Consider the following 13,170-nt stretch of genomic DNA (forward strand, 5'->3'; position numbering starts at 1 on the left):
TTTATCTTTTTTTACAAACTTCAATGATATTCTCTCTAAGCAAGTGTTCCTCCAAAGTAAATAATACTAACTCTCAAAGCCTATCTGACTAACTGAGAGCACTGAGAGTTGGTATAATTTTGGTCCCTCTCTAGAGCCTCTCAGGAGCCTCAAAATACATGGAAACATAGGGCCCAAGTTTCCACATGATTCGCGCCTGATTTTTAGGAGCAACTGGTGGAGAACGGACTATTTTAGAAATCGCAATTCTCCACATTTTTTTTTCTGCAGTTCTAGTCAGGTAGAACAGTTCTAGTTTAGAACAGAATTTTTTCTTCAAAAGGGGGCGTGTCTGGCCACTGACGCCTGATTTGAAAGTTTCCACAGTGAAAATGTACTCCAAACTAAAGTAGAATGGAGCCAGTGAAGATTTTTGTAGAACTGAAAAAACCTGTTCTACACATTAAAAAATCAGGCGCAGGTTACAAATTAGGCGTCCAGAACGAGGTGGGGGGAAGGGAACTCATTAAATTCGACAATAAATCCTTATTTATACTTCTTCAAATATTGTACAAATAAATCCAACCTGAATAAACATTTATAAGCCAAGAAAAGATTAAATAAACCATCTTCCTACCTGTGTGAAAGTGCTTCAGCCAGGGAGAATTCTGCAGCCGTTCGTGCTGCTGAGCGGGAGGGGGAGAGAGAGAGAGAGGGAGGGAGAGAGAGAGAGAGGGGGGAGGGAGGGAGAGAGAGAGGGGGGGAGGGAGAGAGAGGGGGGGGAGGGAGGGAGAGAGAGAGAGAGAGGGAGGGGGGGAAGAGAGAGAGAGGGGGAGGGAGGGAGAGAGAGAGAGGGGGAGAGAGATAGAGGGAGGGAGAGAGAGAGGGGGAGGGAGAGAGAGAGGGGGGAGGGAGGGAGGGAGGGGGAGAGGGAGAGGGAGGGAGGAAGAGAGAGAGAGGGGGAGGGAGAGAGAGAGAGGGGGAGGGAGGGAGAGAGAGAGAGAGGGGGAGAGAGAGAGAGGGGGGGAGGGAGGGAGAGAAAGGGGAGGGAGGGAGAGAGAGAGAGCGGGGGGGGGGGGAGAGAGAGAGGGGGGGGAGAGAGAGGGGGGGGCGGGTCGGGGAACAGGAGCGCGGGTCGGGTCGGGTCAGTCGGGGTGGGGGGGAGCGGGTGCCGGGTCTCGGGTCGGGGTGGGGAGGGGGGGGAGCGGTTGTCGGGTCGGGGCGGGGGGTGAGCGGGTGTCTGGTCGGCGGCGGGGGGCGCGGGTGTTGGGTCGGGTCTGGTCGGCGGGCGGGGGGGGCGGTGGAGCGAGTGTCGGGTCTGGTCGGCGGCGGGGGGGGTGGGGGGCGCGAGTGTCGGGTCTGGTCGGGGGGGGAGCAGGAGCTGGCCGTGGGAGGAGCCTCATTCACACAGCCCCAGTGAGGCCATTGGGCCAGGGCTAGGGGCTGCGTGCTTCGGGCCCCTCCCACACAGTTCGGCGCCTGGAGCTACTGCACTTGCGTGCCCACTGTAGCGCGCATGTGCAGAGGTCCCGGCACTGTTTTCAGCGCCGGGACCTGGCTCCGCCCCCCCCACAGCTCGTGCTGGCTGCGCCGAGGGCCAGAGGACCTGTAAGTAGGTGGAGAATACTGAGGTTTTTTTTCTTGTGGAAACTTGGGCCCCTAGAAACATAGAAAATAGGTGCAGAAGTAGGCCATTCGGCCCTTCGAGCCTGTACCACCATTTAATATGATCGTGGCTGATCATGCAACTTTAGTACCCCATTCCTGGTTTCTCTCCATACCCTTTGATCCCTTTAGCCATAAGGGCCACATCTAACTCCCTTTTGAATATATCTAACGAACTGGCCTCAACAACTTTCTGTGGTAGAGAATTCCACAGGTTCACAATTCTCTGAGTGAAGAAGTTTCTCCTCATCTCGGTCCTATATTATCCTTAGACTGTGACACCTAGTTCTGGACTTCCCCAATATTGGGAACATTCTTCCTGCATCTAACCTGTCCAATCCCGTCAGAATTTTATATGTTTCTTCGAAATTCCAGTGAATATAAGGCTAGTCGATCCAGTCTTTCTTCATATGTCGGTCCTGCCATCCCAGGAATCAGTCTGCTAAACCTACACTGCACTCCCTCAATAGCAAGAATGCCCTTCCTCAGATTAGGAGACCAAAACTGTTATGTATGCAACCCTAGGTAATCTGTATCATACCGCCACCAGAGGGCATACCTGTTGGTGTCCCAAGGGATCCCAGCATCCCTTGTGAGCACTGTCTCTAAGCAGGCCTCCCATGCTGTACCAACACTCTTGAGTTTGAATAAAGGAGCTAAGGTCACACTTACTCATGTCTACTGTACTCAGTTATATTACTTTATTATGAGCTTAACAACTGGCGACGAGATAGCGAACAATCACGCGAAAATGCAGAGAACTGTTCGTATCCTGGAGAAATTCTCAGAAGGGGACGATTGGGAGGCTGATGCTCTCAGTTGGCTACCATTGCCCACCACCGGGGTGGAAATGGCACAGCCTGCAGACTTGCTCTTGGTGATGGATGCATTTGAAAACGAAAAGTCACCCGTTACGGCCCGCCAGATCAGGACCTGGGCCAGCTAGGATCCTTTACTGTCCCTTGTAAAAAACTGTGTCCTCCATGGGAGCTGGTCCAGCGTCCCAGCGGAGATGCATGAAGTGATCAAGCCGTTCCAGCGGCGCAAAGACAAAATGTCCATACAGGCGGACTGTCTTTTGTGGGGCAATCGCATGGTTTTGCCGAAGAAAGGCAGGGAAACGTTCATACGCGACCTACACAGTACCTACCCAGGCATAATAATGATGAAAGCTATAGCCAGATCCCATGTGTGATGGCCCGGCATCGACTCAGATTTGGAGTCATGCATGCGCCAATGCAACACTTGCTCTCAACTGAGCACAGCATGCAGAGAGGCACCGCTAAGTTTGTGGTCATGGCCCTCCAAACCGTGGTCTCGGATCCACGTTGACTTTGCTTGCCTGTTCTGAGGCAAAATGTTTTTGGTTGTTGTGGATGCTTATTCAAAATGGATTGAGCGTGTAATAATATCTGTAAGCACGTCCACTGCCACCATCGAAATCCTACGAGGAATGTTCGCCATATGCGGCCTGCCTGATGTCCTTGTCAGAGACAATAGGCCGTGCTTCACCAGTGTTGAATTCAAGGAATTCATAACCCGCAATGACATCAAGTACATCATATCAGCCCCGTTCAAGCTCACATTCCAATGGCCAGGCAGAAAGGGCAGTTCAAACCATCAAGCAAAGCTTGAAATGTGTGTCGGAAGGCTCCCTGCAGACCAGCCTGTCCCGAGTCCTGCTCAGCTACCGTACCAGACCCCACTCGCTCATCGGGGTTCCCCCAGCTGAGCTGCTCATGAAAAGGGTGCTCAAAACAAGGCTCCCTCTTGTCCACCCTGATCTCCATGATCACATCGAGGGCAGGCGGCATCAACAAAGCATGTACCATGATCGCGCAAACTTGTCACGCGATATTGAAGTCAATGACCCTGTATTTGTACTCAACTATGGACATGGTCCCAAATGGGTTGCTGGCACCATCATAGCCAAAGAAGGGAGTAGGGTGTTTCAGGTCAAACGTGCTAATGGACTAACTTGCAGAAAGCATTTGGACCAAACCAAACTGCGATTCACAAACAGCCACGAGCAACCCGAAGAGGACACCACCAACTTCGACCCTCCAACACACACACAAGTGGCAACCGGTATCACGGTCGATCACGAAGCTGAACTCACCATCCCCAACAACCTTGCAAGGCCAGCTGCCAAGCAGCCCAGCAAAGAACCAACCAACTCACCCACACCTGCATTTGTACAGAGACGATCGACAAGGGAGCGAAAATCCCCAGATCATCTCACCCAGTAAATAAGTGTACTATTGACTTTGGGAGGGAGTGATGTTATGTATGAAACCCTAGGTAACCTGTATCATACTGCCACCAGAGGACATACCTGTTAGAGTCCCAAGGGATCCCTGCATCCCTTGGGAGCACTGTCTATAAGCAGGCCTCCCATGCTGTACCAACAATCTGGAGTTTGAATAAAGAAGCTAAGGTCACACTTACTCATGTCTACAGTACTCAGTTACATTACTTTATTATGAGCTTAACAAAAACTGTACACAATATTCAAGGTGTGGCCTCACCAAGACTCTGTACAACTGCAGTAAGACCTCCCTGCTCCTATACTCAAATCCTCTCTCTATGAAGGCCAACATGCCATTTGCCTTCTTCACCACCTGCTGTACCTGCATGCCAACTTTCAATGATTGATGTACATGACACCCAGGTCTCATTGTACCTCCCCTTTTCCTAATCTGTCACCACTCAGATAATATTCCGCCTTCCTATTTTTGCCCCCAAAGTGGATAACCTCACATTTATCTACATTATACTGCATCTGCCAAGCATTTGCCCACTCACCTAACATGTCCAAGTCACCCTGCAGCCTCTTAGCATCCTCCTCACAGCTCACACTGCCACCCAGCTTAGTATCATCTGCAAACTTGGAGCTATTACATTCAATTTCTTTGTCTAAATCATTAATGTAAATAGCTGAGGTCCCAGCACTGAACCTTGCGGTACCTCACTAGTCACTGCCTGCCATTCTGAAAAGGACCCGTTTATTCCTACTCTTTGCTTCCTGTCTGCCAACCAGTTCTCTATCCACGTCAATACATTAAGCCCAATACCATGTGCTTTAATTTTGCACACTATTCTCTTGTGTGGGACTTTGTCAAAAGCCTTTTGAAAGTCCAAATACATCAGATCCACTGGTTCTCCCTTGTCCACTTGACTAGTTACAGCCTCAAAAAATTCTAGAAGATTTGTCAAGCATGATTTCCCTTTCATAAATCCATGCTAACTTGGACCGATCCTGTCACTGCTTTCCAAATGCGCGGCTATTGCATCTTTAATAATTGATTCCAATATTTTCCCCACTAACGATGTCAGGCTAACTGGTCTATAATTATCTGTTTTCTCTCTCCCTCTTTTTTTAAAAAGTGGGGCTACATTAGCTACCCTCCAATCCATAGGAACTAATCCAGAGTCTATAGAATGTTGGAAAATGACCACCAATGCATCCATTATTTCTAGGGCCACTTCCTTAAATACTCTTGGATGCAGACTATCAGGCCCTGAGGATTTATCGGCCTTCAATCCCATCAATTTCCCTAACACAATTTCCTGACTAATAAGGATTTCCTTCAGTTCCTCCTTCTCGCTAGACCCTCGGTCCCCTAGTATTTCCAGAAGGTTATTTATTTCTTCCTTAGTGAAGACAGAACCAAAGTATTTGTTCAATTGGTCTGCCATTTCTTTGTTCCCCATTATAAATTCACCTGATTCTGACTGCAAGGGACCTACATTTGTCTTCACTAATCTTTTTCTCTTCACTATGGGGTGCAGGGTTTTAGCCCCGGGCCTAAATCATGAGATCCAAGGCGCATCCAATACTGTGCCCCATTGGCATCAGCTGCTGACAGTGACAGGTCACTCGCTGGAAAAGCGAGATTGAATATTGGGACATTGTGACCCTCAGGTAAGTGAGGAAGGGAGGTGAGTGGGACGGGGGCGACTGGGTCGGGGGTACTGGTGGCCAGGGGTGGGGGCCGAGAGAAGGAGCACTGCCTGGGAGGGGGCGGGGCGGTAGTGGCAGTGATTGATAGCGAGGTGGTGGAGATGATTTGGGGGGAGCAGCTGGTGGACGGAAGAGGCCCGCATCCTTAATAGAAGGTCCCTTTAAGGACAGCCTATTAGGCTGCCTGCTGACCTGGTTTTCCTGAATACATCCGGCAACAGCTGCCTCAGGGAAAACCAGTCTTGCAGCGGGTGCCTCAAACAGGCCTTAGATCCTTTATTTGCATATGCAAATAGTTCAACAGCTGTTTGAGGTGTGGGCACTAGCAACTGATTTTTTGGCCTTTGCCAACATGGTGGGAAGCGTATCTCTGACTTCTGAGGGGACTTGACAGGGTAGATGCAGAGAGGATGTTTCCCCTCATGGGGGAATATAGAACTAGGGAGCATAGTCTCAGATTAAGGGGGCACTGATTTAAAAAGTAAATGAGGAGGAGTTTCTTCTCTCAGAGGATCATGAGACTTTGGAATCCTCCACCCCAGAGAGCTGTGGAGGCTGGGTCATTGAATATATTTAAGGTGGAGATAGACAGATTTTTGAGAGATAAAGGAGTCAAGGGTTATGGGGAGAGGACAGGGAATTGGAGCTGAGTCCATGATCAGATCAGCCATGATCTTATTGAATGGTGGAGTACGCTCGAGGGGCTGTATGGCCTACTCCTGTTCCTATTTCTTATTTTCTTATTTAATGAGCCTGTGCTTCCTGCCAGCCTATTGGAGGCTTAGGAGGCTGCTTAGTGCCCCAAAAACAGACGCTGCGCAGTCAAATTTCTACGCCTTGTTGTTTACATTGGTAAGATTTTTGAAAGGTTCAGGGAGGATAAAGGAATTATTATATATTATGATACAAAAGTGTATTTGCAGCCGACTAAAGATAATACTGGTTGTACATAACTGTGGACAAGTGTACAATAATTTCTAGCACCACCACCCTTGACAAGCAGGTCATTGCAATAGCCAAGAATCCCTGCAGATAGAAATAACAGGGCAATCATTGTGTTCAACAAATTAACTCAGTACAGTACTGTGAGTCGTGAACTCTATCACTGGGTCCTTTTGTGGGACCTTCATTCTTTTTTTTACCTACAATAGACCCTCCTAGAATCATTAACGAATTGAAAGGCGAATGGCCTGGTCTGGAACCTGAGTTCATATTCAGTAAATAAACCATTGAAAGGCGGCCTTTAGTGAACCTTCTGGTGTACATGAAATGGTGTCATTGTTGAAATAATTTGTTTAAAGGCAAATTCAAATCATTTTGGTATGCATTCGTTTTCAATTCAGATCTATCTTCCTCAAAGACAATTTGACAGCCTATTCAGATCACTTGATGTAGTTGTCAGGAATAGGGTCCATCTGCTTTTCTCATGGGGAATGTTGTGTTCCAATCCTCCACCCTTTAGGAAAAAACAATGTAGCCACACAATTAGTCACCGAGCGTGCAGTAGTACACAGACTGTCAACAATAGACTAGTCCTGTGTGTGATGTTTTCGTGCATGTTACAAATGCAGTTGGATGCGACCCTGGGAGAGTTAGGATTCTGAGGTGTCACCTCACACTTAGAAAATAAATATGGTTCAAAGCAAAAATCAGCGTCTGTTACATGGGCTCTTGGAGATGTGATTTTAATCCCAAATTAACTTATTTCTTCTAGTCTTCTCTTTTTTATCATCCTTTCCCTTGTCTTTCTCTTCTTTCTCTCTCTCTTTTTGTGTATTTCCGCATGCTCTCTTCATGTCTGTGAGTGGTATTCGTTAGATTATAAGATCACCAAGCATAATTTCTACCTTTGTCCAGTCAGACAGTCAGATTCTGGTTCAAGGGACAGAGCTGGTCTAAAAACCAAACCATGATATCAATGCTTTAAAGGTTCCCTCTAAAGGGCTCGTTGGCTCATTCAGTTCAGTTTAATAGCTAACATAAATGTTCATTCCCAATCCTTATATTGCCTTCATAATCCTGATTATTTTATTTATTTTTTCTACTCTCTTTTAAACGTTTCCAGAATTCATATGTATTTTTATTCAGTGTTCTCTCCCTGTTCTGTATTTTATGTCGTTTCCTCCCCCCCCCACCGCCCCTTCCCCACACATGGCGGACAGTCATTCCTTGGTTAATGTTTGCTTTGTGCAGAGCCCTGAGATAATTGATTTAGTTGCAGCTTATAGTAGCACTGACAATCATGGGGCAAAAATACTGCACTCCCACTCCTCATCTTGCGCGGAATCCAATTAAATAAATAAGAAAAACATCAACTAAAAAAAAAATCAAAAAAACATTCCCAAGACACTTTCAAACTAAATCACCACAACACATTTTAAAAATATTTGGTAAAAAAATAATTACTAACCTTTTTCTGGCAGAGATACTCACCTACCGCGCAGCTTTGCTGATCCTCGTGGGCGGTTTCTAAAAACTTACCTACGGGTCACCGCTCAGCCAAATATCGCGCCAAGGCGATCTCAGGACGCCAGCGGTACCTCGAAACAGCCAGCGCAACTCAGGTAAAGAAATTTTTGCTCACCTGATTACCGCCCACAATGGCCAATACTGCCCAGAAACCGGGCAGTAAGCCATTAGAAATGCCAGCCCAGAGAAAGGGCATTTATATTGCGCCTTTGCAGACAATGAATTACTCTTGAAGTGTAAACACTGTTGGCTTATATGCAAACATGGCAGTCAGTTTGCATACAGTGGGATCCTACAAGCAACAAATGAAATAAATAAACTATAAATTTATTTTGGTAGTGTTGGTTGAGAGAAGAATGTTGTCCGAGGCACTGGAACAACTTGCTGCTTTTCTTCAAATATATCCACCTGAACAGGTCTTGGTTTAACATCTCATCCAAAAGACAGCGCCTCCAACAATACAACACTCAGTCAGTAATGCAGTGTCAATCCATATGATGTACTCAAGTCCTGGTGTGGGGCTTGAACCGGCAACCTTTTGACTTACAGGCGATAAATGCTGCCACTGAGCCAATCAGGCACTAACTAGGATAGGGTATGGTGATAATGTAACATTTTTTCAACCCAATGTTTTTTTTAATCCATTACAACTATTTTGGTGGAACCATCAATCAAGTGCCCCCTTCAATCCATTACAACCTTGATATGCTCCTTCAGCTTGATCAGTACTGGGACCTCAGCCTTTCATCATATATATTAATTTAGATGAAGGAAGAGAGTGGTATCATCTAAGTTTGCAGATGACACTAAGTTAGGAGGCGCAGTAGGTTCTGTGGATAGCAGCAGGAGGTTACAAGGGGACATAGGCAGACAAATGAATGGGCAAAACTATGGCAGATGGAGTTCAATGTGGGAAAGTGTGAGGTCATCCTCTCTGGATCTGAGAAAGACTAAACAGAATATTTTCTGAATGGTGAGAGACTAGGAGCTGAGGAAGAGCAAAGGGATTTAGGTATCCATGTACACAAATCATACAAAGTTAGTGTCCAGGTACAAAACAAAATCAAAATGGCTAATGAAATGTCAGCCTTTATCTCAAAAGGGCTGGACTACAAACGAGAGGCTGCTATAATCTGGTTGTACTTAAACTTGGCCTGTATTCCCTTGAGTTTAGAAGGTTAAGGGTGATCCAATTGAGGTGTTTAAAATTATAAAGGGATTCGATACGGTAGATAATGAAACTATTTGCTCTGGTGGGCGAATCCAGTACAAGAGGGTATAATCTTAAAATTAGAGCTAGGCCATTTAAGACTAAGATCAGGAAGCACTTTTTCACACAAAGGGCAATGGAAACCTGGAACTCTCTCTTCTAAAAGGCTGTGGATGCTAAGCCAATTGAAATGTTCAAGACTGAGGTCAATAGATTTTTGACGGGCGAGGGTTTCAGGGCCTGTGGAACAAAGGCATGTAAATGGAATTGAGATACACATCAGCCATGATCGAATTGAATGGTGGAACAGGCTTGAGGGCTGAATGGCCTACTCCTGTTCCTATGCTCCTATATCCCTGAATGTATCCTGTGCTACTCTTGCACTATTCCTTTTCTCCTTTCTCTCTAACCTACAATTATCAGGGGGGGAGTTGGTGAGATGGAGGACTCAGTGGGGAGTTCCAGTCCACCATCTGGCCTCCTCCCTCCCTGATTTAAAAACATTATAATTTCAACAAAGAATGATACACAGCATTTCTAGCTGTGTTCCCTCCTCAAACAAAACAAGATTTGGCACATACTTTTCATGAAAATATGGTTGACTAAAAGCTAAAAGGGCACTTAGTGACAGATCAGAACTGTAAAAATTGGCCTCAGATTTTTTTCTCTGGCTTTTGGCTTCTCCCATGGTATTTTATGACTTGAAGGTTTGGAGTGATGATGGTGCAAGTGGGCTGCACCATATCTACATGAAATGAGCTTGATGGACCAGGTAACCTTTTCCTGTCCTTTTCTGTACGTTCGTATGTTCGTCACACTAAGGATAGTTGAATGGACGTTTCATCTTTCTGATGCCAGTGTTCTTATGTACTTCCTGCTAAATTAACAGTAAAGTACTATTTATTGTATTCTTTGAGATGGCTTTAGGCTTCATAACTAAAGAAGTGTGTGCATATGGGGACTGTGTAAACTGAGAAGAGAAATTATGGACCTGGGAGCAGGAAGATGTTTGCATCATGCTCTCTGGATGGGAGCTAAGTCTGAGTACTGCCTGACAATCAAATAAAACAGTCACATGTATGTATTTTATCAGCTATTGGCCAGGATACTAGAAAAAACACTTTACTCTCTTTATTCTGCTTCTTCAGACAGATAGTGAGGCCAAATTTCTTACAAATATCTGAGAAATCATCCACGGTGACTTGGAGGTCCTCTTGTGTGTGGGCAACAAGGCACGGTCATCAACAAACAAGGCTTAACAAACACGTGGATCCAGTAGATATGCTATTTGTTTTCGACTGAGAAAGCACAGTAGCAAAGCTATGTGAATAGCTGAGCTCATCAGCATGGGAGCACCAGGATCGTAGGCTATCCACTACAGCTGACTGTTGGCAAATATGAAGTCGCTGAATAGCCCAATACACATGTTTGGCAATTGAATAGTATCTTCAACTGTAAGGCTCAACAACAAAAGCAACTTGTATTTATATAGCGCCTTTAACATAGTAAAATGTCCCAAGGCGCTTCACAGGAGTATTATATGACAACAATTTTGACACCACATAAGGAGAAATTAGGGCAGGTGACCAAAAGCTTGATCAGAGAGGTAGGTTCTAAGGAGCATCTGAAAGGAGGAAAGAGAAGTAGAGAAGCCGAGAGGTTTAGGCAGGAAGTTCCAAAGCTTAGGGCCGAAGCAGCTGAAGGCACGGCCGCCAACGGTTGAACGATTGTAATCAGGGACGCTCAAAAAGGCAGAATTAGAGGAGCAAAGATACCGCCGGGGCTGCAGTGCCCTGCATCTGATGGTGACGTTACCCCGAATTTGTCGCACTGACTGGCAGGGGTGAGAGTGGGAGAAGAATGTCAATGCTGATGGAAGGTGATGGAGGCCGAGGTGGAATAAAAACAGTGACAGTAAAAACAGTGTGAGGAAACTGCAGTAAAAATGATCATTTGCACGTCAGCTTATTAGACTGCAATGAGCAGAGAGCAGCCATTTCATTCGACATTCATTGAGAAATGGGAGGATTTTTTCCCATTATTTTTATTATTGCTGTGACGTCAAAGACTGGTAGTAAAACCCACCGAGAGACGGTCACGTGACCGCGCGAGCCACTTCGATTGTGACATCACTGGTGAACGTTGCCATGGTGCGCTCTCTCTCTCTCCTGGCGGGTCCAATCAACAACGGCGCGCAAGCCGCCACCCGCCTTGAGCGACGTTGAGGCTCGCCCAATCAGGAGACAAAGGGTCGAAGCAGCCAATCAGCCTTTGCTATCTCTCCAGCCCCCCCCCCCCACCCCTCCCAGAGGGTGCCGCTCTGCCCCGGCGATTGGCCGCGGCGGCTTTGAGCGACGCGCAGAGAGAGCCAATGGGCGAGAGGGTCGGCGGGCGGGCGGCCAGTGAGGAGCGAGGAGCGCGAGCGGAGGCGGCCTTCTCGCGGCTGAAGGAAAGTTAGAGTGAGTGTTGTGTGCAGTGTGGGGGCCAGTGGCGAGCAGCGCGGGGTTAGCCGATCGTCAGCCAAGGGGAGCCAGCGGGGCGCAGCAGCAGCCGCCATTTGTTGTTGTTTGTTTTTAAATTATTATTTTTTAAAAAAAAAAGAATTCTCTCGAACGGGACGAGGGGCCGCCATGTCGTCTCAAGTGGCGCCGCGGGTGCGGCCTAGCGGCTCGCCGACCTCCAGCCGCCCGCAGCCGCTGCGCGCCACCGTCCCCTTCCAGCTGCGGGCGGCCGCCAGCAACAATAGCCCGGGCGGCGGCGGCGGCCAAAGGCTGGCCCACGGCGGCTCCTCCTCGACCACCTCTTCCTCCACCTCGCCCTCCGCCCCAGCTCCGTCCGTGTCGCCGCCGGCTGCGAGCCACCACCGCAGCAGCAGCAGCGCCGCCGTCTTCCACACCACCGTCGCCACTTCCACCTCCACCGGCCCCGGGCCGGCCGAGCAAGAGGCGGCCTGGAGAGCGGCGCCGTCCGGCGAGAGGAAAGGCGGCCAGTCCACCTCCTGCTGCACAGCTCCTCCCGTCAGCAAAGGTACTGCACCTGCTCCCGCAATCCCGAGCAGCGGTGGCACTGACCTCTTCCAAAGCAAGTTTCACCGACGGTCTATTTTTATAAAGATGTATATATTTTGTTTGTTTGTGTGTGTGTATCTGGAGAAAGCTGCCTTCATTAAGCAGCCTTGCAGGGAAGTGCAGCGTAGGTTTACCAGAATGATGCCCGGAGTCCAAGGGTTAAATTACACCAATTGGGCTTGTAAGACCCTGGAATGTAGATGGTTGAAGGGGTGATCTGATCGAAGTTTTTATGGATATTGAGGGGAACAGATAGAGATAAACTATTGCTGCTGGTTGGGGATTCTAGGACTAGGGGGGCATAGTCTTTTTAAAAAAAAAAATTAGAGACATACCTTTTCAGGAGTGAAATTTGAAAACACTTCTACACACACAGGGTGGTAGCAGTTTGGAACATTTCCGCAAACAGCAACTGATTGATCAATTCATTTTAAATCGGAAATTGATCGCTTTTTGTTACCCAACGGTATTAAAGGGTATGGGGCCAACGGCCGATTAGTCGCAGATTAGCCATGATAATTGAATGGCGGAACAGGCTCAAGTGGCTGAATGGCCTACTCCTGTTCCTAACGTGGGGGTCTCCCAGTCCCTCTTTCTCTCTCCCCCCCCCCCCCCACCCTTTCCTGTATACATTGTAGTTTCTATTTTAAAAATCCAAGGTTTGCATGTTTTGATTTTTCAATTGTATTTGTTTTGCACACACTCTACCCCCTCCCCTTAATGACAGATAGATAGTCTGGAACTGCAACCACTTACCACTGGTAGCTGTGACTTCTTGAGTAAATTACATGTTTTTTTATATTAATTCTTTCTCG

At 47.4% G+C, this 13,170-nt stretch overlaps 1 protein-coding gene across 2 annotated transcripts in view; it reads left to right on the plus strand.

The window, feature by feature from the left end:
* The first annotated feature begins 11,771 nt into the window (after window positions 1-11,771).
* Window positions 11,772-13,170, plus strand: part of LOC139233850 (glucocorticoid-induced transcript 1 protein-like) — a 63,060-nt gene continuing 61,661 nt past the window's right edge. The window contains exon 1 of one of the 2 annotated variants that reach the window (XM_070864445.1): window positions 11,772-12,368. In XM_070864445.1, coding sequence (XP_070720546.1) covers window positions 11,918-12,368 — 451 coding nt within the window. In that variant the 5' untranslated portion in view covers window positions 11,772-11,917. The remainder of the gene's footprint in view (window positions 12,369-13,170) is intronic. The other variant, XM_070864446.1, reaches the window with a different exon arrangement.

The sequence above is a fragment of the Pristiophorus japonicus genome, chromosome 21, assembly GCF_044704955.1.
Source record: "Pristiophorus japonicus isolate sPriJap1 chromosome 21, sPriJap1.hap1, whole genome shotgun sequence".
NCBI classification, from domain to species: Eukaryota; Metazoa; Chordata; class Chondrichthyes; family Pristiophoridae; genus Pristiophorus; species Pristiophorus japonicus.